Source organism: Pseudomyrmex gracilis, unplaced genomic scaffold, assembly GCF_002006095.1.
Source record: "Pseudomyrmex gracilis isolate BER0280 unplaced genomic scaffold, ASM200609v1 scaffold_221, whole genome shotgun sequence".
Classification (NCBI taxonomy): domain Eukaryota; kingdom Metazoa; phylum Arthropoda; class Insecta; order Hymenoptera; family Formicidae; genus Pseudomyrmex; species Pseudomyrmex gracilis.
The window spans coordinates 21,157-43,677 of NW_018020805.1; the positions used below are offsets into that span (position 1 = coordinate 21,157).

At 29.3% G+C, this 22,521-nt stretch overlaps 1 protein-coding gene and 1 long non-coding RNA gene across 2 annotated transcripts; both read right to left on the reverse strand.

Annotated features, from left to right (window-relative positions):
• Positions 1-8,132: 8,132 nt before the first annotated feature.
• On the reverse strand, positions 8,133-9,805 carry LOC109858740 (zinc finger protein 92-like). Its single transcript, XM_020436286.1, has 4 exons — positions 9,642-9,805; positions 9,372-9,542; positions 9,115-9,288; positions 8,133-8,507 (listed from the first exon to the last, which is right to left on the reverse strand). The coding sequence occupies exons 1-4, from the start codon at positions 9,744-9,746 to the stop codon at positions 8,133-8,135; spliced, it is 825 nt and encodes a 274-aa protein (XP_020291875.1). The 5' UTR covers positions 9,747-9,805.
• A 6,807-nt stretch (positions 9,806-16,612) lies between these two features.
• LOC109858743 lies at positions 16,613-18,958 on the reverse strand. Its single transcript, XR_002250647.1, has 3 exons — positions 18,838-18,958; positions 17,329-17,625; positions 16,613-17,178 (listed from the first exon to the last, which is right to left on the reverse strand). It is a non-coding gene; the product is annotated as an uncharacterized LOC109858743 (long non-coding RNA).
• Between the last annotated feature and the right edge of the window lie 3,563 nt (positions 18,959-22,521).

Sequence of the window (22,521 nt, forward strand, 5' to 3'; positions counted from 1 at the left end):
CATAATATCGATATCAAATCGACTTGTCAATAATTGGTCGAAATTCGTGTCCATTTTTAAGTCGAATCGACTACAAATTTCAACCGTCGATCGACTAGTATAATCGACGTCGAATCGACGTCGATTCGACAAGGTATTTCTGACTTGGAGCGAAGAGGAAGTGAGCAAGCGTACATGAAACTTCAAAGATTGGTCAGATTTTCTAATGTTATTTTTGACATCCTCTCGCCTAAAGCGAGAAGATCGCGCACTGTGTCCGGAATGTCACTTTCTGTGAGATTGACAAACCATTTTTGCCTCAAATTATACGCTCTTACACAATCACCCTCCACCTGAGCCGGCTCAATACCAATATTATTAATAATTGATTTGCCCATGCGAAACTTGTTAAAGGAGTAACAAAATTAAGAGAGACCATCAATGTCACTTGTTAGGGCGAGTTACAAAGTAAGAGACGTTTTTTATAGAATTATAATTGGTAACAGTCTTCTTCCTCATAAGCCAAATTATTTTTCTGTCCATTTTTTTGAATTGATAAACTTTAAATTTGCAAAAAGAAGAAGTCTGCGTGTCAAAAACCTTGCTCCAGAAGTAAGTGGGCAAGCTCGCAGAAAGAAAATTAGTTAGATGTGACAGGTCGCGGCGAAGTAGTGGCAATGAAAAATAAGCGTCTCTAATTTCTAAATTAACAATTCTTACCGCAAAAACTGTTTTTAATATATGCAATTTACGCGAAAAATTTGGACTCGAAAAATTAATGCAGTTTGATTTAAAAACATTATTGATATGCGGTGGTATTATATTTGAACGTTTGCAAGAAAAAAGAAAATGAAGTTTACCCAAAATTCTGATAATTTTCTTATTTAAATTGATCCATCGCTTTAAGGATAGGTAAGTATCGTAATCAAAAGATTTGTAAATATAATCAAATAACGAGGTCGATATTCCTCGTAATAAACGCATTATCAAGGTCAGCGTAAAATTAAGAGTAAAAAACCAGCCGTAATATAATTCAAAATAATGAAAATAAACGTTCCGGCTATGACAGAAAATAGGTACGTTGTCTTTGAATGTGTGTACGTTTGCGATTTATTTTGACATTGCTTATCTCTTTTTCAATAGCGTGCGTTTATAATGTATATTATTGTAATTAATCCTGTCTATTCTTATATTTTCTCATAATCTTATTTCACATTTATATAATTATAATTATATAGTATAATTTTATATTTTTATATTTTTTTGTAATTTCTTTGTATCTTTTGTTCTGTCCAGTGAAACTGATGATGATCTAAAAAATAAAGATCGAAACGTTCCACTGATCTCCGTTTGGATTCAATTTGAATTTATTCAAATCCCCTCAATCTTGGTCATAGCCGGAAGATCTATTTTCACTATTTCGAATTATATTACGGCTGTTTTTCTACTCTTCATATTAATTTTAGTTTGTACGTAAAATCTGAATAGTTTTTACATATAAGCATGCATGTGCTACACTATATGATTAATGTACACTTTTATGAACAATTGTCACGTTTATATTTATATTCCTGTACATATTGCTGTACATATTGAGTTACATTTAGAGAAGTACGTTAGAAAAAAAGTACACATATTGTTTATAGCACATTTGACAATCAAATGGCTATTGCATAACAGGTCGATATACATCCTTTTTCTTTTTTTTGTCACAAATGGAGGATAATTTGGATCTTCGGTTCCGAAACTTAACATATGCTGCAGAACATACTGAACAGTCGTGTTGCAGTGCTATACTTGAATGAACAGGAAGTACATGAGAAACAAAGAAATTATATTCTTCATCACATATTCCACATGAATATGGCCATGCGGACTGATCAGATCGATTTTTATCTATCTTCTCTTTATCTTCTTCATAAGTATTTTGGTGTACTGAATAACCAGATCGATAACTATCTACCTTCATCTTCTCTTCATCATAAGTATTTGGCCGTCCCAAAAGCACAGATCGATGTTCGTCTAACTCCCTCTTTTCTTTGTAAGTATTGTCACTCATCTTCAAAAAAATGTAATAAACATTTATACAAATATATAATAAAAGAAATAATAAGATCATAAAGAAGTATATATTTTAAATGTACGTGCTATAAATACTTTTTAATGTGTAAAGTACTACAAATTGTAAAACAACTCAATTCGAAAATCTACAACACAGTTTTAGTATACATCCTATATAAGAACAACGTTATTTTTCGGTTTAATAAGTAAAAATTAAGTGCAAACGAATCATCTTAATCAAGATTCAAAGCCGCATTCTGCGCAATTATCTTACAATAAATACATTCTCGTAATTAGTTTGTAAATATCAGATGTAAAAAAGAAAAAGTTGGTCTTACTATGTGATCTAAGCATTGGATATACTTTGTTGAAACTAATATAAATTCGACTTACACTGTCTATTACTTTGTACAAAAAAAAACTTTTTTCACGTACAATCAGCGTTTGGCTTTTACTTTTTGATGTTATTATTTTTCTTATTACACTTGAATATCAAGAAAGCAGTTTATGATCAATGTAAAATTGTATGTAAGTGTTATAATTTTACTGTTATTACACAGACTGATATTATTACTATACTCCAAAAACTTTATTTTCATTTGTCTAACGTACGTCGCAAGATTTATTGAAATGCCGCTTTTTGTGATGGTCGATCAACTCACGAAACGAAATATATTCTTTTTCGGGCTAACATATACTACATATAAACATGTTATACACTCACCTGGCAAATGTTACCTGAATGCCATGTTTTGTGATGAAAAACGAGATGAGAAAACAATTTAAAATTCTGTTTACATATAGCACATGCAAACATATTTGACATCGGGAATTTATGAACATTTTGATGATCTGTGTATTCGAAACTTGTATAAAAATATTTATTACATATCTAAAAAATAAAGCAGTATATATTAACACGCTATAAATTATTTTAATATTTGTTGTCATACATATCTTTGAAAAACTTGCCACGCAATAGTCCACGACTGGGTTATTTCTCGCATGATGCTGTAAATTCTGAGGAAGGTTAGTTGTATAATCACACTTACTATATACGTATGTATTATTTTGTCTATGATGGGTTTGATAATGCTGCCACAAGAATGTGGTATTTTCAAAAAGAATATTACATATCTGAAAGAAGATAATAAATATGCCTGTGATCTTAAAAATCGGTTTATATTTTGTTTATAAATATATTTGTAGAAAAAAAACATCTTACTTCGCATTGATACTGCTTGTCAGTACATGTAGGTGCTTCTCTCGTCAAGCCAGTTGAATATGCCATTGTATATCTGCTTTATATTACGATGATATAAAACATAGATTGTTATGTGACCATTACCTAGTGTAGAGTGTCTAGCGTAGTTGCAATGCGTAGATTCTAGAACTTTCCATTTCTCTTTTAAGTATCAGAAAAACTACGGGTGGCGATAAAACTGTGACTCACCATCGACCCTTCGAAATACCTTACCATTGTTACGTCCTAGGCTTTAGGTTTCGGTCGAATTCTTGAGGAATGACGTAACCGACACATGACACTTTGTGTGTCAACTCCTGGCACAGTGACCCAGAGAGATGCGAGCGTCAAGTGCGCGGGTCGAGCGAGATTTTGGTTAGTCCAGTCAATAGGAGAAAAAAAGCACCTTTTTGTGCAAAAATGTTTAACCGAATTCCGATTACACATTACCTTGTAGTGTGCGCTTCGCTGATAAATTCCTATTGTCGTGCAACCAAAAGTTTTTGTCAGAACTTGTTATAAATAATGATTAAAAGTGCTGAAAATGGGGTTTTTGCTTTTATCGAGGAAGAACTGCTAGTTAGGGAAAAAAGTTCTAAATAAAAGTTGTAGGTATTGAAAATATCTATCGTTTAAGCTATCAATCGAATGAATCGAGCAAATATTTATCGAGATAAGTGCAAAACACACCCAAAACTGAATGTTTTGCATTTATTCACAAACTATATGATGATTCGGTTTGAAATTGTGCACACTATTTAAGGGTAGCAAAAGTCATATTTTTGATAAATTTCAAAGCTTTTTGCTAATTATTACAAAGATTATTAACAAGTAAAAAAACATTCATTTTTGGGTGTTTTTTGCATTTATCTCGATAAATATTTGCTCGATTTATTCGATTGATAGCTTAAACGAAAGATATTTTCTATACCTACAACTTTTATTTAGAACTTTTTTTCCTAACTAGCAGTTCTTCCCCGATAGAAGCAAAAAACCCATTTTCAGCACTTTTAATCATTATTTATAACAAGTTCTGACAAAAAATTTTGGTTGCACGACATTAGAGATTCATCAGTGAAACGCATACTACAAGGTAATGTAATCGGAACTCAATTAAACATAAAATATCAAATGTCTTACATAAAATATAAGTTTGTAAACAGTATTCAGAATTGTTACCCTCTCTTTGTCTGTATCTTTCTCTTTTAAAAGAAAATTCTGGAGAAATATGTTTCCGGTAGTTTTTCCGAATTGCAACGCATTAGCAATAGTAGTCACGTACTATGAAAATAGAATGATATAAAAATGTATTTTATATATTTTGTTTTATACAGATATACATCCTCTTTTGTTTCTTTGTCATAAACCGAGGATAATTTACAGTTTCGGTCCCGGAACTTAACATATGCTGAAGTACATAGTGAACAGTCGTGTTGCAGTGCTATACTTGAATGAACAGGAAGTACATGAGAAACAAAGAAATTATATTCTTCATCATATATTCCACATGTATATGGCCATGCCGATTGAACAGATCGATATTTATCTAACTCCTTCTTTTCTTTGTAAGTATTGTCACTCATCTTCAAAAAAATGTAATAAAAATTTATACCAATATATAATGAAAGAAATAATAAGATCATTAAGAACTATATATTAAATGTAAGTGGTATAAATATTTTTTAACGTGTAAAGTACTACAATCTGTAAAACACATCAATTCAAACATATACAACACAGTTTTAGTATACATCTCATATAAGAACAACGTTATTTAAACTTATTAATGCAAAAAAACTTGGTGGTCTGCATAAAAAATTATAGTAAACTACAAGTCAGTCTGATGTATAGTTTTTGATACAATTGCGCCAAGATTTTGTAATGTAGTAAGTTATTTCTTTTTCAATATTATCTAGCGTTTAGGCATTCAATGACTGTTTCGCGTTGGTAGTTTTAAATTTCAGGACATTTTACTTTTCTTTAACCTTTAAAAGATCGGAAGCTCCTTTAAAACCTTTGAATTGGTTTAGATAATGTTTTGGAATTTGTAATGTTTGCAGCTCTTAATTAGCTTAAATCTGTTGTAATTAATGTCCGTACATACATATAGTAGTGAGTAGAGTGGATAGAGGGGAACGAGCGAAAGCAACGCTGCTCGTAGCCGACGCGCGCACTATGGGTATTCCGGCGCACACGTTTCTCGACAACCGTATCGTGCACGGGACATTGTGTAAAGAAGTGTTTTATTGCGTGGACATAACTTTCTGCTCTAAAGAACATCAGATTTGTTCATTGATACCTAAGTAAAAATAGCATGTTCCGTACATTTTATAACAAAATGAAACAAAATGTGTAACAATCGATGAAATATTTTTTGACGATTCCTCCTGAAAGTATTCACAATAATTTTTTATTACATACCGCGTTGCAATGCAGATGTAATTTGAAAAAGTAATTCAAATAGCCTTGACATGTAATTGATACGAAGACATATAATGCATTTTTATCGAGTTTTGACCTATAATTGTAGTATAAAAATGTCTTTACATATGTTACTTGTAAAATTGTTACTCTACAATGTTGTTAGACAATTATTCTAACAATATCTAATGATATTTAGTTAAAACAAAACCAAAAACAAGAAATGTCATTTTTTCTCGGACCGGAAGCCCTTTTAGGGACTCGACAATGGCGCCATCTTTTTCGCCACTCACCTCCATGACATTGACAAAAAAGTTCTCGCTCTTAAAATAAAAAAGTCGATCAAAAACATGTCGGTTCTCAGAACATTAAATATAGATTTTTTTATTACAGTACCAAAAAACTGTTTGTGATTATGTATTGTAAAGTGTACCGAAAAAATTATCTTTTCAAAAAAAAGGCGCCATGTACACGCTTCACACGTATCTCTAAAAAAAAATATTATTATATTAATATACTACATAGAAACTTTTTCTCTACAAAATTTAGTCTACAGAAGAAATGATATTAGAAAGTAGCGCAAAAGAAATCTTGTATGAGTATACATTGTTACAAAATAAAATAGTAAAGAACGGCCAAAAGTCGAAAACCTATGTGGAAGTGTTTTCAAAATAAAAAATATTTAATGCAAAATACTTGTCGCGGCTGCACCGAAAGGTATATTGAACTAAAATTCAATTTGATGTTGTAGCTACTCAATAGCTTTTTGTTATTAAGCATACAATTATAAAGTATGTACTTTTTAAACTCTTTCGATAAAATAACATTATAAAAATAACAATTATCTAACGATAATTCTCAAAAATATCGAAACTTACTTGAATACTCTATTGAATAATATTTAAATAATAAATTATTTTTACAATTATTGCTACACTTGAAGAGCTATGCTAATTGATTTATTATGAAATCAAACTTCCATATGTAAAGTGAATAACTCGCGTATACGTGCTGTGTCTTTTCGGTGCAGCCGAGCCAAAGTTTTTTACATTAAATATTTCTTATTTTGAAAAGAGTTCCACATGGGTTTTCGATTTTTAGCCGTTTTTATACTATTTCAGTTTGTATTGTGACAATATATAAACATACAATATTCCTAGGAATTTACTTTCTGATATCATTTTTTTGTAGACTAGATTTTGTAGAAAAAGAGTTTCTATGTAGTATAATAATATAGTAATAATTTTTTTTAGAAATACATGTGGCGCGTTTAATTGGTGCCTATTTTTATCTTTTTTTGAAAAGTAAAAATGTCACTATTGTTGTAGAATTTATTACAAATATTCATTATTTGTATGTTTACTAAATTGTTTTAAATAATTGTTTACCGTTTAATTAAGTATTGTATATATATATTATTTTCTGAATTACATAAAATGTAAGTTCGAAAATGATGATTAGAATTGTTAACACGTTTATCTGTATTTTTCTCTTTTGAGAAAAAAATCCGGAGAAATCTGTTATCCATGATTCAGTGTTTCTGAATTGCATCGTATTGTCTATAGTATCACGTGAGATGGAAATAGAATGGTATAAAAATTTTTTTATATACTATAATAATGTAATGTAGTAATTACTATACATATGGTGGATGGACAATTACTCCCAAGTGTATACAAATCTAATTATAAAAAACATTGTACTACAAAATGTTTAAATATATTTAATAGTATAGTAATTCTAAAGTAGCTACAGTGCTCACTAAACTTTTAATATTACGACTACTTTAATATTAGTAATAGTAATTTATTTANTTTAATTATATAATACACAGTTTCTTCAACAATAAAGAAAAAAATACATATTATCCATCTCATGTCAACGCTTCAAGATCAATCGATTTTTTTTAGCGAAAAGGTTGTATAGTACTATGTCTATACAACCATTTTGATGCAATTTAGTTAATCGATTATATAAGGTTTTCACAAATATATCACATAAATATATTACTTTAGGTAATTTATATATTGTTTTCAAGATGTGTGAAATCAGTGTAGTTTATTTATTATCATGAAACTTATAAGCTTCACTTGTACGTTTGCTACAATGGTTTATTTTTTATACTACTTTACATGATGATATATAATATTATAGAATATGTTACAATAATAAAATTTATAAAATTTTCTAAATCATATTAATTTTAGTTTGTACGTAAACTCTGAATACTTTTTACATATAAGCATGCATGTGCTACACTATATGATAATTGTACACTTCTATAATCAATTTTCACGTTTATATTTATATTCCTATACATATTGCTGTACTTATTGAGTTACATTTAGAGAAGTACGTTAGAAAAAAAGTAAACATATTGTTCATAGCATATTTGACAATCGAATGGCTATTGCATAATAACAGGTCGCTATACATCCTCTTCCTTTTTTTTGTCACAAATAGAGGATAAGTTGGATTTTCGGTTCCGAAACTTAACATATGCTGAAGTACATATTGAACAGTCGTGTTGCAGTGCCACACTTGAATGAACGGGAAGTACGTGAGAAACAAAGAAATTATATTCTTCATCACATATTGCACATGTATATGGCCATGCCGATTGAACAGATTGATGTTTATCTAACTTCTCTTTATCTTCTTCATAAGTATTTTGGTGTACTGAATAACCAACTTGATGATCATCTACCTCCATCTTCTCTTCGTCATAAGTATTTGACCGTTCCAAAAACACAGATCGATGTTCGTCTAACTTCTCCTTTTCTTTGTAAATATTGTCACTCATCTTCAAAAAAATGTAATAAACATTTATATAAGTATATAATAAAAAAAAAATAAGATCATTAAAAACTATATATTAAATGTACGTGCTATAAATACTTTGTAACGTGTAAAGTACTACAAATTGTAAAACAAATCAATTCGAAAATTTACAACACAGTTTTAGTATACATCCTATATAAAAACAACGTTATTTTCCGCTTATATAAGTAACAATCAAGTGCAAACAAAACATCTTACTCAAGATTCAAAGCCGCATTCTGCGCAATTATCTTAATATACACACATTCTTGTAAGTAGTTTGTAAATTTCAGATGTAAAAAAAAAAAAGTTGCTTTTACAATGTGATCTAAGCATTGGATATACTTTTTTGGAACTAATATGAATTCGACAGTGTGTATTACTTTGTACAATAAAAACTTTTTTGCACGTACAATCAGCGTTTGGCTTTTACTTTTTGATCTTACTATTTTTCGTATTACACTTGAATATCAAGAAAGCAGTTTATGATCAATGTAAAATTGTATGTAATTGTTATAATTTTACTGTTATTACACAGACTGTTATTATTCCTATACTCCATAAAATGTATTTTTATTTTTTTAACGTACGTCGCAAGGTTTCTTGAAATGCTGTTTTTTGTGATGGTCGATCAACTCATGAAACGAAATATATTCTCTTTCGGGGTTACATATACTACATTTAAACATGTTTGACGTCATAGATTTATGAACATTTTGATGAACTTTGTATTCGTGCAATGTAAAAAAATGGTTGTTACAAGCCTTTAAAATAAAACATTATAGATTATTAACACGCTACATGTTATTTTGATAATTGTTTTTTTACATATCTTTAAAAAACTTGCCCAGCAAAACTTAACAACATAAGAATGATTATATATTGCATGCTTCTTTAGGAGGTAAAGAAGACTAGATGTGAAAACACATTTATTACATACATATGTATTATTCTTTTTGTGATACGTGGTATAATGCCATAACAAGGTTGCTTTATTTTCGCACACGGCATCACATATCTAAAGTAGAAGAATTATATATACATCTGTGATTTTACAAATCGTTATTTTTTTTCGTTTTTAATACATTTGTAGAGAAAACATATGTCATACACTCACCTTGCAACTCGTACCTGAATGCTTTGTTTTGTGATGGAAAACGAGATGACCAAAGCTTTGAAACTTCTGTTGTTTACATATAGCACATGCAAACATATTTGACATCGGGAATTTATGAACATTTTGATGATCTTTGTATTCGGAAATTGTATAAAAATATTTATTACATATCTAAACAATAAAACAGTATAGATTAACACGCTATAAATTATTTTATTAATTGTTGTCATACATATCTTTGAAAAACTTGCCACGCAATAGTCCACTACGGAGTCATTTCTTGCATGATGCTTTAAATTCTGAGAAAGGTTAGTTGTATAATCACACTTACTATATACGTATGTATTATTTTGTCTATGATGAGTTTGATAATGCTCCTACAAAAATGTGGTATTTAAAAAAAAAATATTACATATCTGAATAAAGATAATAATTATGCCTGTGATCTTATAAATCGGTTTATATTTTGTTTATAAATATATTTGTAGAAAGAAAACATCTTACTTCGCATTGATACTGCTTGTCACTACATGTAGGTGCTTCACTCGTCAAGTCAGTTGAATATGCCATTGTATATCTGCTTTACATTACGATGATAAAAAACACAGTTTGTGACGTTACACTATGACCGATTTAATATCTATTGCATTTGTTGTAAAAGTATTTACCACCTATGATAAAAAGTCTTGTAATAAAGGGAATACCGATACGTAGCTATGAGAAGTCAAATAGCAACTGAGAATTTAAATTTGACATTGCTGCCAAAGGAAAGAGTAAAACGTAAACAAGAGACGTAGTGCGATCGTATTTATATGACTCTTTTCACATGAGTATAAATGATAATGACGATTTGACTTCAATGTAAAACATTTTAATAGAAATGTTGTCACTCTTTTTGTAGAATTTATAACAAATACTTATATTGTGTATTTTTTAAAATTGTTTTAACATTTAATTTTTTTAGGTTTAAGTAAGTATTATATATATAATATATACATAATATATATACATATATTTAATTTATATTTATATTATTTCTGTTTTACATAAAATATAAGTTTGTAAACAGTATTCAGAATTGTTACTTTCTCTCTCTCTGGATCTTTCTTTTTTGAAAGAAAATTCTGGAGAAATATGTTTCCGGTAGTTTTTCCGAATTGCAACGCGTTAGCAATAGTAGTCACGTGATATGAAAATAGAATGATAAAAAAATGTATTTCTATATGACAATAAAACGTAGTAATTAATAAATTTATAAAGTAGACAAGTAATTTAGAAGACGTATAAACAAATGCAGAAAAATCAGACTCTGGCAATACTTCCGACCGTGGTGGGCGCAGAGCAGTCCATCGCGACGTGCTGGTTTCGCACTGGTAACATCTCCGATATAACTTTTTTTATTTAACTGTTTAGAAACTTGGCGCGGCTGCATTTCAACAAAAATATAAAAAATATTTAGAATGTAAAACTACTAGGTGCGGCTGCTCTTCAACTATAGTGAAATTATTTCTTTGTACGGCAATCTGATGCAATTGCGTCAAGTTTTTTTGCATTAAATATTTTTTAAAAACAGTTTTTCTTTTGACGTCGTCTATTAATTTTGCTAGATTGTCACCATTGTTATTATTGTCATTATTGTTACTGCAGCTATTGTCCGCTGTAGTTGGGACTGCTGATAATGGGCCTGCTTGGCTCCGCTTCTTTGTGGGCGAGAGCTGCTGCTCGTCGCAATCTTTCGTTGCACCGATGCCGTTAGTTCTTACGATTGGAACGCGAGCGTCGAAATTCCATGTAAACGAAAAAGATGTATTTTGTTCTCTTTTTAAGACGTTTTTCTATATGACGATGTTTCTGTATTCGAGATTCATGTTCGGAGTCACTTTTCAAGTTTATTATTATTTGATTTTGTAATATTTGAAAGATGAGTGCCGGGGAAAGGGGCGATCTCCTGATCCAATGTTGGCCGTGATTAGAATCGTGGCCCGCTCTTTCGGTCAGAGTCAATTGAAGAAGGAGAGACGATCTCTTAATCGGCCACTTCTTGCAATTATTGTCGCGGACTGCCCCTTCAATCAAATCCCGTCGACAAAGAGAAAAAGAAAGATGCAAAATTAAAAAATTGAATTTATTTGTCACTCGTACTAATGCTTAGTAACTTTTGTACAAAATAATAATTATTGAAGAAATATTTTAACTTGGTTGTACGATAGCGTGTGTCTTCAAATATTAACTTGATATTAGATTAAGTTCTCGCGATTGGTGGAACCTCTGTAATAATAATCATAATTGCTAAGACTTATTTAGTTGAGGTGCGGGTAGTCTTCTCTTAAGCTAGGGCCCGTACGGCTTTGGTGTTGAGTGTTTTGCGGTTCGCAAGTGGTTCGCACTTCACTTAAACTCACTTCAAACTCTTTTCGGAGACAACTCTGATCCAGGCATCAGCCAAGTTGTTCCTTTAAAAATTTTGAAAGAATGATGACTTTTAGGACCCGCAGAGCTCTTCCAATCTTAGCGGAAGATTCGGGGCTCTCTCTCCTCCAAGTACCGCTGTTCGAAATTTTATTTGTTAATTAGTTGTGGAGTTTGTTCGATCGGCATTTATCGATATATCGCCTCACCTTGGACAGTTTGTTTGATTTTTTTGGAGGAGGAAAAAGGGAGAGTGTTGGATGTTTACAAGATAACAAATAACTTTAATCAATGAATATGTGTAAAATGGTCAATAAGAGCCATTCGTTGGATGTTATTTGCGATAATATTCGTGTATATATATGTGTACATATACATATATATACGTGTATACGTTAAAAATTAATTAGGGGGATATTTGGAATCTTTCATATATGAGATGCAAAATTAGCATCCCATACAAATTGTAGAACTGAAAATTCCCAATAAAAAACTCACGTGTAAGATTTACACATGAACACGTATATACATGTGTACACATATATACACAAATATTATCGCAAATAACACCCAGCGAATGGCTGTTATTGACTGTTTTAAAATTCTCTATTAAATAAACTTTAGTTTTATTGTTTTCTTGGGTAATGATAAAATTCTATTCGCGCCCGCTGCTCTATTTTTTATGAGCGTAGTATTTTTTGATGCGGAGATAAGCGGGGTCTGTTTGCAGAGTTATTTAGAGAAAAAAATTTTCCTTTTTTGCTATCATTTCGAAAGAAAATTTTCGTCGCATTGCTAGTAGCGGTCGATATTTTTAAGCGCCGATACAGTTTCGGTTGGCGCTCCGTATCGTTGTTGCCCTAATAGGCACATTTGTGAAAATATTGCACAAAAATGGCATCATAAATGGCGACGTTTTTGCAATGATTGCACTAAGATGATTCGCCATAACGCAACAGTTTTGTCGAAATAAAATTTTGTAAATAATATTTGTCAAAAATTGCAAAAAAGTCGTTATGCATTTTCACAGTATATACCTCCAACAGGCAAATTGTGAAAATATTGCACAAATGTGACATCATGAGTGACGACAATTTCTTGCATTTCTTCATATGCAATTATATTTTTACATATTTGAAACATAACATAGCTGAATTTTTTTTCTCAATTATTGGACAATTTCTTTGTAAAATTAATTTTGCAAATATACTGCTAAGATGATTCGCATATCGTTATTCTTTTGCCGAAATAGTAGTTGGAAAGTAATTTTGCAAACAACTACAAATATTTTAGAAAAGATCAATGTTTTTACATCTATTTTTTCAAATATGTCTGTATAATAGCAAATTACAATTTTAGTGCAAGATTTTGTCACATAATTTTGTAAATGGTTTCCTATCAGGGTGGAGTCTGAGTTTCAAACTTTGGTCGGGTTATTTATTACTTCCATTTATTTGATTTAAAAAAAAAACGAGGTTTATCTGGATGTCGACGCGTCACGTTGCGAAGAAAAGAGAATCGTAGAGTCTCTAGGACGTAACAAAACTGTGGCGAGAAAAAGGTAAGAAAAATAAATTTATTGAGTAATTTTAAATACGTAACTTTACATCTACAAAATGGGGCAAAACATTATGAGATCTTACTATCTTAAGAATGTAAAAAATCTGCAACTAGTTATTATCTCTACTATGTTTATTGTACTTAAACAGTTCTGAAGTTTGATCGTCGTTCAATCTTTACAATGTGTCTGAAACATGTGTCGGTTTATTGCGAAATATTGTACAATTGTTAATACAAAAGGAAGCGCAATTATAATTAAAAATTTGCGCTTAAATTTTATTTTGATGAGAGAAAATATTACAAATCTATACTGTATTTGTTTCTGTTGTCTTGTTGTTATTATGTTAATTTTAAATTAGTAATTTTATATCTCATGTAGTTAAAAATACAATAAAAGAGACAAATCGACTACCAGAATTGAAACTAACAAATGTTATATGTAATATATTATTTCTGTTACTTTTATACATATATATATATATATATAGACAATCAAAAACATTTTATAAATATCGTAAATTGTATTTGTACTAGTAAAACAAAAAAATAATCTTGTGGAAAGCCTGCCGATATTGTTTGCATACGTAGATCAAAAAATGAAAATAACAGAATATACAGTAAATTATAGAAAACGATAAAAAATAAAACGATAGAAAATATAAACTTTATACACACACACACAATAAAAATAATATTACATTTAAATTTTTATGTATTTGGGAATTAAAGTAGCTATATATATAATAATCTGTAAATTTATTATTTACTACTATATATATATTCTTTTCACTAAAATTTCAAAATCTTAACACTATTAATTATTTAAACCATTAAGTATATGTAAATTCAGTCAATCAGCGGCATTCGTTGGAAGTTTTTTGCGATGATATTCGTGTATATATATGTGTATACATATGTAGGTGTTTTACGTGTAAATCTTACACGTGAGTTTTCTTATTGAGAATTTTTCAATTCTTAAAGTTCATATAGGATGCTAAGTTTGCATCTTATATATGAAAGACCCCGTATACCCCCCTAATTAATTTTAAAATATTGCGAAACAAAACTCTTCAGCCAGAAGTAGAACCTAGAATCTCCGGCTTTCCGTCGCCTTTCCTATTCGGCCACCGAGGCACTTGGAGTTAGTTTCGCAATATTCGTTTTTTTTTTCGCAATATTTTAAAATTAATTAGGGAGGTATTCGAGGTCTCTCATATATGAGATGCAAAATCAGCATCCTATATAAATTTTAAGAATTGAAAAATTCTCAATAAAATAGAAGTCTGGACAAAAAGAAAGCGTAGGTCAGACTTGTAGAATGTTGCAAACCAGAATAAAAGAACACATGAATCACATAAACAGAATCTCCATCCAAAGTTCCGTCATAACTCCGAGCACAGAATCAACTTCTCTCATGACTTTGACTGGGATTGCGTTGAGATTTTGGATTACGAAAGATCACAAGCGCCTAATGTCTGAAACGTTGCACATCAAAAATCAAAGTCGAGGTCTTAATCTACACAGCGACACGAAAAATTTAGATAAATCTTATTTACTATTTGTTGATAACTCATCCGGTTAACTTTTTCCGTTACAAACATGTAGACTATTTTTTTTTATTTCGTTAAACTCAACTGTGTCACTATTCGATCCACTCAGTCGCCACTTGCCACTGTATAAGAATGTTGTTTGTCGTTTCCACCTCTAACATGTACAACACTCTTCTTACTTTGCAACACCATACCGCATATTCTTGTAAGTTTTTTTATTATATAAATTCTTTTTTACTAATTCCAGTTATGTATCTTTTGCGACGAACGTTTACATTTGTTTTTAAAATATTGATAAAGACCTAAATAATCGAAGATCGAAACGTCTATACGTCATTTTTGTATTTTTCAAATGAACAATACACATTTACACAACAACAACTGTGTTTGCTCCAACTGCCATATCAACGTATCTTTACTTGATAAAGTTAAGGTTATATAGTTTGTAGTTATTTTGTGCCAAGTTTCAAAACAGTTGATAAAAAAAAATATATATCGGAAGTGTTGACGGTGCAAAAAAAACTTTTTTATCTAAATACAATACGTGTTGTGCGTGTACTTGGCGCCTGTTCTTATTTTTTTTGAAAAAGTAAACTTATCGTGAGTCTGCACCATTTATCCAACCATGCGAAAAGTGGTTTTGCAAATTTGAACGTGGCAATTTTGAATTAAAAGTCGTACACTCAGATTTGAAAAAAACGTTTCCAGATAAAGAATTGCAGAAACTTTTTGATGAAAACCCAAATACATCGCAATGGGAACTGGTTAAGAAACTGAATGTTTCACAATCATGTATTTGGAAACGTTTACAAACCATGAGAAATCCGCAAAAATTCGAAAAACGCATGGACTTATCTCACATGCAGAGAAAGAAGTTTAAAGATAAAGATTTGCAGAACCTTTTAGATAAAAATCCAAATCTATCGCAAAGACAACTGGCTAGTAAATTGAATGTTAGTAAAAAAAAGCTGGTTACTCACAAATATAACATGTCATAATGATGTAATTTAAAATAAAGAAAAGCGGCTATCTCCATATCTTATTGTATTTTTTTTACAATTCTCACGGCCACTAGTTTTAGCGTACATTTACAAAGTAACTGTAACGGTAACGACGTTACAAGTAACGTGTTACTTCTCAACCCTGTTTGTTACATACATACAAAAATTTTATTCTTTGTGTTTTGCAGTTTTCTGTTTCTGTTTTGTGCCATATGTCTTTTTATAAAAGTCACAAAATAAATATAGAAATAGTAGCAAGTTCAAAAGAAATACGAATGCGAATACAAGTTCTTTTGCTCGTTGTGGTCCTTTGCATTCTGGAACTAGAAAAGCCTGTAGTCCATAGCATATCAGCGCAACAAACTGCGTCTATAATGTTGTGAATAGAAACTATATTAATAATCACGCATTTATAATGATATATTATACAAATACTTTATATTATCTAGAGGTTATAATTTCAAAATATATTGTTGTTGTGTATAAATTTATCATAGGAAGTTAAAATTAATTAAATTACAAATTCGTCTAATTAAGTGAACAGGTAGTAACAATATTATGGTGTATGAAGTTCAATTGTAAAATGTAATGTGAAAACTTTCGTTTTATATGATACATGTGCGTAGTATATACATACCTTACTTGTATATAATGTAGAACTTACCATTTGTAATTTCGTAATATAAAATTTTAAAATAGATACTTTTTGTTGCATGAGGTTGTGCTGCATGCTGCAATGAAGTAATACGATAATATGATACCATGGATAAAACAATTAAGTAAACACGCAAATGTTGTTCTGGGATCCACTATATATTTGAGAAAATACCATCCAATAAAGACATTAAACACATGATGATATACATGCAAAAAACAGAATCAAGTTTCTACTTTGCATGATAATATACCTACATGCAAAGTAGAAATTTGGTCCTGTTTTTTCCATAAAACAAATATACACGTTTCGATATAATCAATTAGTTTTAATAGTAATATCCACCATGAAATAGTTATTACCTGAAATGTACAAATTTGAAAAATATTAATTATTACATGTTTAAAGTGTGAAAAAAAAATGTAGTAAGTACATTGTTTTTACAAACAAATATGTGTTACGTTTTTTAGTTCAGCAATATAATTTTATCAATACTTAACATAAAAACATACCTTAAAACCATTTATACTCGTCAAATCACTATTATTATTACATTTTATGCTATATTTAGTAAACCAGCTGGCAGATATATAACTGTGTACCAGCCATGCATTAGCAAGAATTTGAAATACTACAACCATTTAATTTGAGAACTTTTAGATAAAATAATATAAAGGTTCTTAAGCTAAATGGCTGTCGATACTTCATGTAACTTGGTCCGGCGTAAAGTATAAAATACAAATACGCAGAGGTTAGACTTAGTAGCATCAAAGGCGTTTCTACTAACGCCCAATTACGCGTGACCGGATCTACAAATAAAATTGCAGTAAAATATTTAAAACACATTTTTCTATGCAATACTCATTAAACAAACTAAGAATTACGCTTTTTATTTATATATTGGGTGTTTGTGAGATTATAAATAAGTTTTAAACCTTCTCAAAATCGTATAATTTAATACACATCAACATTCCAAGTGAAGTATTTAATTCGAGAATTTAAATAATATTTGCATCACGAATATGTGAAATATTCACTTTATCCTCTTATGGAAAGTAAAACCTTTATTCCGAAAAAGACATCTCGGCCAGTAGATCTTTTTAAACTATATTTATAATTACACGAATACCCAGCATGTAGGCTCGTATAAACCGTAAGTTATAGTACAAATAAGCATTTAACTCGTAAATATTACACATTTTGATATATATATATATATATATATACATTAAATTGTATAATAAACAAATAATAAATTAATAAATATCAAACGACACGGCAGTGCCTCGCGCCAAGTTCACGCGCAACAAAATCGCGCTCGAACGTGTGAGCACACTGTGTCTCTAAATACGCAAAATTCAGATATTTGAGAAGAGACGAGATTTTCACGGAGCAATATTTTAAAAACGTCAAAACTAGTCACTTTCATTTTAGTCTCACTTGTATAAATAAAAAACAGTTTGAATTAAGATTTTAATTTAAATACAATACGTGTTGTGTGTGTACTTGGCGCCTGTTCGTATCTTTTTTTGAAAAGATAAGTTTTTTAAGATATTACACATTTTGTGGTAATATACAAACACGATTCTTTTTTAATAAAACTGTGTAGCACGAAAAGTTTTGTTGGAAAAGCATTGTGTCAAGATGCGTTTTTTATAACAACAACAATAGTTAAATACCGTCAAAAATTATTTCTAAAAATTATTTCTTCAAACTGAGTGTTAATTGTTTTTGTAGCAAATAGTTACTTTACAATGATTGATTTGAGCAAATAAAAAATTATGTACGCGCACTTACATACATTATTTTTTATCAAGACACCGAGCACTGACTATTTTTAATAATCTTTTTTAATACACAACAAGCAATAACTACAACCTTCTGAGAATATATAACTTAGAGAAGTTTTTTACATAGTACGTGTCAAAAGTAAAGGCATCAGCATTTATATGTACATTAAAATTTTGAGAACACTATGTATATAAAAAAACAAACTGACGCAATTAATGAGAAATATTTACCTGCTGAGTCAATCATAAAATAATCATAAACACTGCTCACACTCATTATGTGATTTTTTGTTCACAATATACAAATAATTTTCTGAGTAATTTCTAAGTATCTAAAAGTTGAAAGGAAGTATTTACGAATTGAAAGACGGATCCGTACTGCCGCTAGTATCGTTACACTTTGAAGTCGTATAAATAATGAACGCAAATTATTTGAACTTTGTAAGTCATTTATATAATAATTTCCGGTTACCAGCCAAACAACAACTGAGTGAAGAACGTATTGTTTTATCGCAGTGGTATATAATGAATGCCGGCGAGAAAAAAATTTTCCAATAATATTACAAAATACAAAATGTGTGATATCTCAAAAACTTTTTTTAAAAAAAAGAACAGGCGCCAAGTATACGCAATACACGTATTGTATTCGAATAATAAATTAAAACTTGATCTAATGCTACAAAAAATTATTTTTCTCTGTATTGTAAACTACAAACAATTATTTCTTTATAAAATCTGGTTTACAAAAGAAGTGATATCAAAAAGTAACACCAAGTAAACTTTTGTTTGTTTTATAATTATAATATACTTCATTATAATAGACTATAAAATATCCACAAAATCTCTTTTACAAAAGAAGTAATATACATAGGGGAAAAGTGGCATGAAAGAGCCAGTTGTAGTATGGAGCCAAAAAAACTATTTAAAAAACAATCAAACATAACGTTTATTGTTTCAATGTGTAGGTTACTTATTCCTTTGTGTTAGTCAATAAACAAAAAGACAAAATCTAACAAGCTTAATAAACATAGTTTTACTTAAAAGTAAAATTCGGCTCTTTCATAACATAATGATATTGAAAGAGCCATCGAATGTTATGAAAGAGCCGACTTCTTATAACAAGAATCTTTAACTGTTTATAAACAAAATAATAAACAAACTATTAATAGACATTAATACAATTGTTAACATAACATTAATATAATTGTTAACAAATAATTGTTAACCAAAATGCTAAAACTACTTTCATAACAATCTCTTCAAAATTAACAAAACCATCAACGTAAATTGATATATCTTTTACTTAAATCTAAGTAACTCTTACTATATTAATCAAACTTTCAAAACAACTTTTAAACTTAGAATTGAAAAAAAAACTTAATTTCTTAGGTATCTTTATTAGCAATTGTGACAAAAATAATTTAGCATCTTTTTTATCCCACATCTTCTATGTCCAATCAGAATAAAGTTTACACTAAAACCATATTTGCTTACTCTTTTTATAACGTTTAGTGCACACTATACAATTATTATTATTTTCTTTTTCTAGTTTCCTTTTTTTTATTTTTGATAATATTTTATCAGAATCTAAAGACAAATCATCGTTACATTCACTGTCACAGCTAGATGCATTATTAAAAAGATTTTTTGATTGTTTGGTAGCCGGCTCTTTCAAAACTTTTCCTCTTAAAAATTATAATCTCAAAATACACTATCAAATTAACGCTATGAATGAGAAATATTTACATACTTAAAAGACTAAATACATATATAAAATCGTGATATAATAATTTTTATATTATTTCTTTACACACAAATGTTAAAAAACAAAGAAATAAAACTCAAAAATTTACTTTTCAATGACAGAATCTTTAATACGATGCACCGGCGCTATTTATTTTTAATAATCTGTCAAATGTTTGTGGATGACACACGTCTAGTGTTGCTATATAAAAATTAAAACTTCTGTGAGATTCGTTCAGAAACTGCCGAATAATTAAAAATGGCTCTTTCAAAACCTGGCTCTTTCATGCCACTTTTCCCCTAACTACTACAAATTTATCTACAACATTTATATATATATTCTACAAAAGACATAATATATATTATAATAATAACACAGTAGTAACGCCAATTAAAAAACCTTTATATATATAATTTTGAACTAAGAAAATATGAATATGATCATAAGAGCTGTTTTTGAAGGATGTTATGCCGAAATATACTTTTATATATACATGCATACATGCATATATACATACATATGTATAATTTTATATATACATGCATACATATTTATATATGTGCGCATGTATTTATATATGTGTTCACATGTAAATTTTTACACGTGAATTTTTGAATTGAAATTTTCAATTTTTAAAATCATATAGGATGCTATACTTGCATCTCATGTATGAAAGACCTCTTATATCCCCCGAACTAATTTTAAATCATTGCGAAAAAAACTCCTCAGCCAGTAATCTGGAATCTTCGGCTTTTCGGGCCATCGCTTTCCCTGTTAGGCCACCGAAGCACTTAGAGTCTTTCTCGCAATATTCGTACATATATCAAAGATGGTCTTGATAAATGAATAACGCATACTGAGACCAGCGTGATTCAACAATTAAAGCTCTGAAGTTTAAAGTAAGAAATTATGAATAAGGTCATAAGAGCCGTTTTAGCAGGATGTTATACCGAAATAAACTTTTCTATATACATATATACATATGTATATATGACAGACAATCTACGTATTTATACACATATACATATGTATACATGTATATATAAAAGTAAACGTATACATGTATATTAAGTATACATGTATGTATATTTACATGTTCACATGTAAATTTTTACACGTGAGTTTTTGAATTGAAATTTTCTATTCTTAAAATCATACAGGATACTTGCATCTCATGTATGAAAGACCCCGTATATCCCCCGAATATAATTTTAAGATATTTGTGTAAAAACACAAAAATTTATGTAGACTTTATAGATCACGTTTTACGAGGATCGTTAAAGATAAAACTGAATTTGACCGAAAAAATACTTGTTTTTATGTTAAAAACAACTTTATTATTATTATAATATATATTACGTCTTTTGTAAAATAGATTTTGTAGATAAATTTGTAGTAGTTACATATCACTTCTTTTATAGAAGAGATTTTGTAGATATTTTTTGTAGTATATTATAATTATAAAACAAACAAAAGTTTACTTGATGTTACTTTTTGATATCACTTCTTTAGTGAAACAGATTTTTTAAAGAAATAATTGTTTGTAGTTTACAATACGGAAAAAAATAATTTTTTGTAGCATTAAATTAAGTTTTAATTTATTATTTAAATACAATATGTGTTGTGCGTGTACTTGGCGCCTGTTCTTTTTTTTAAAAAGGTAAGTTTTTCGAGATATCACACATTTTGTATTTTGTAATATTATTGAAAAATTTTTTTTCTCGTCGGCAACACTTTCGATATACCTGTTTTTAATCGACTGTTTTGAAACCTGGCGCAAAATAACTACAAACTATATAATTTAACTTTATGAAGTAAAAAATTAAAAATTGAGATTTAATACTACAAAACATTTTTTTTCTATAAAATTATAAAACAAGTTTTATAGAAAAAGAAGTTTTTGTAGTATTAAATTAATTTTTAATTTATTATTTTTTAAATTTTTACTTCATAAAGTTAAAGTATATATTTTGTAGTTATTTTGTGCCAAGTTTCAAAACAGGTATATCGGAGGTGCACTGAGAGAAAAAAATAGTTGCAGTTATCACAATTTCACTATAATTTATAGTGATTTAAGGTGCCAACTATTTTTTTATAGTTATTTTAACAATGCGCCTTATAGTTGATTCAATAATATATTATTGTTGCCATAGCTTTAACATGCATTCATA

Excerpts from the sequence above, each read along its gene's own strand:
- LOC109858740 (XM_020436286.1), bottom strand. The coding sequence starts at position 9,746 with ATGTCAAATATGTTTGCATGTGCTATATGTAAACAACAGAAGTTTCAA. Across the intron at positions 9,543-9,641 it reads ATTCAGGTACGAGTTGCAAG|ATATGTGATGCCGTGTGCGA; the intron begins GTGAGTGTATGA and ends CTTCTACTTTAG. Across the intron at positions 9,289-9,371 it reads ATGTTGTTAAGTTTTGCTGG|GCTTGTAACAACCATTTTTT; the intron begins GCAAGTTTTTTA and ends TTTATTTTAAAG.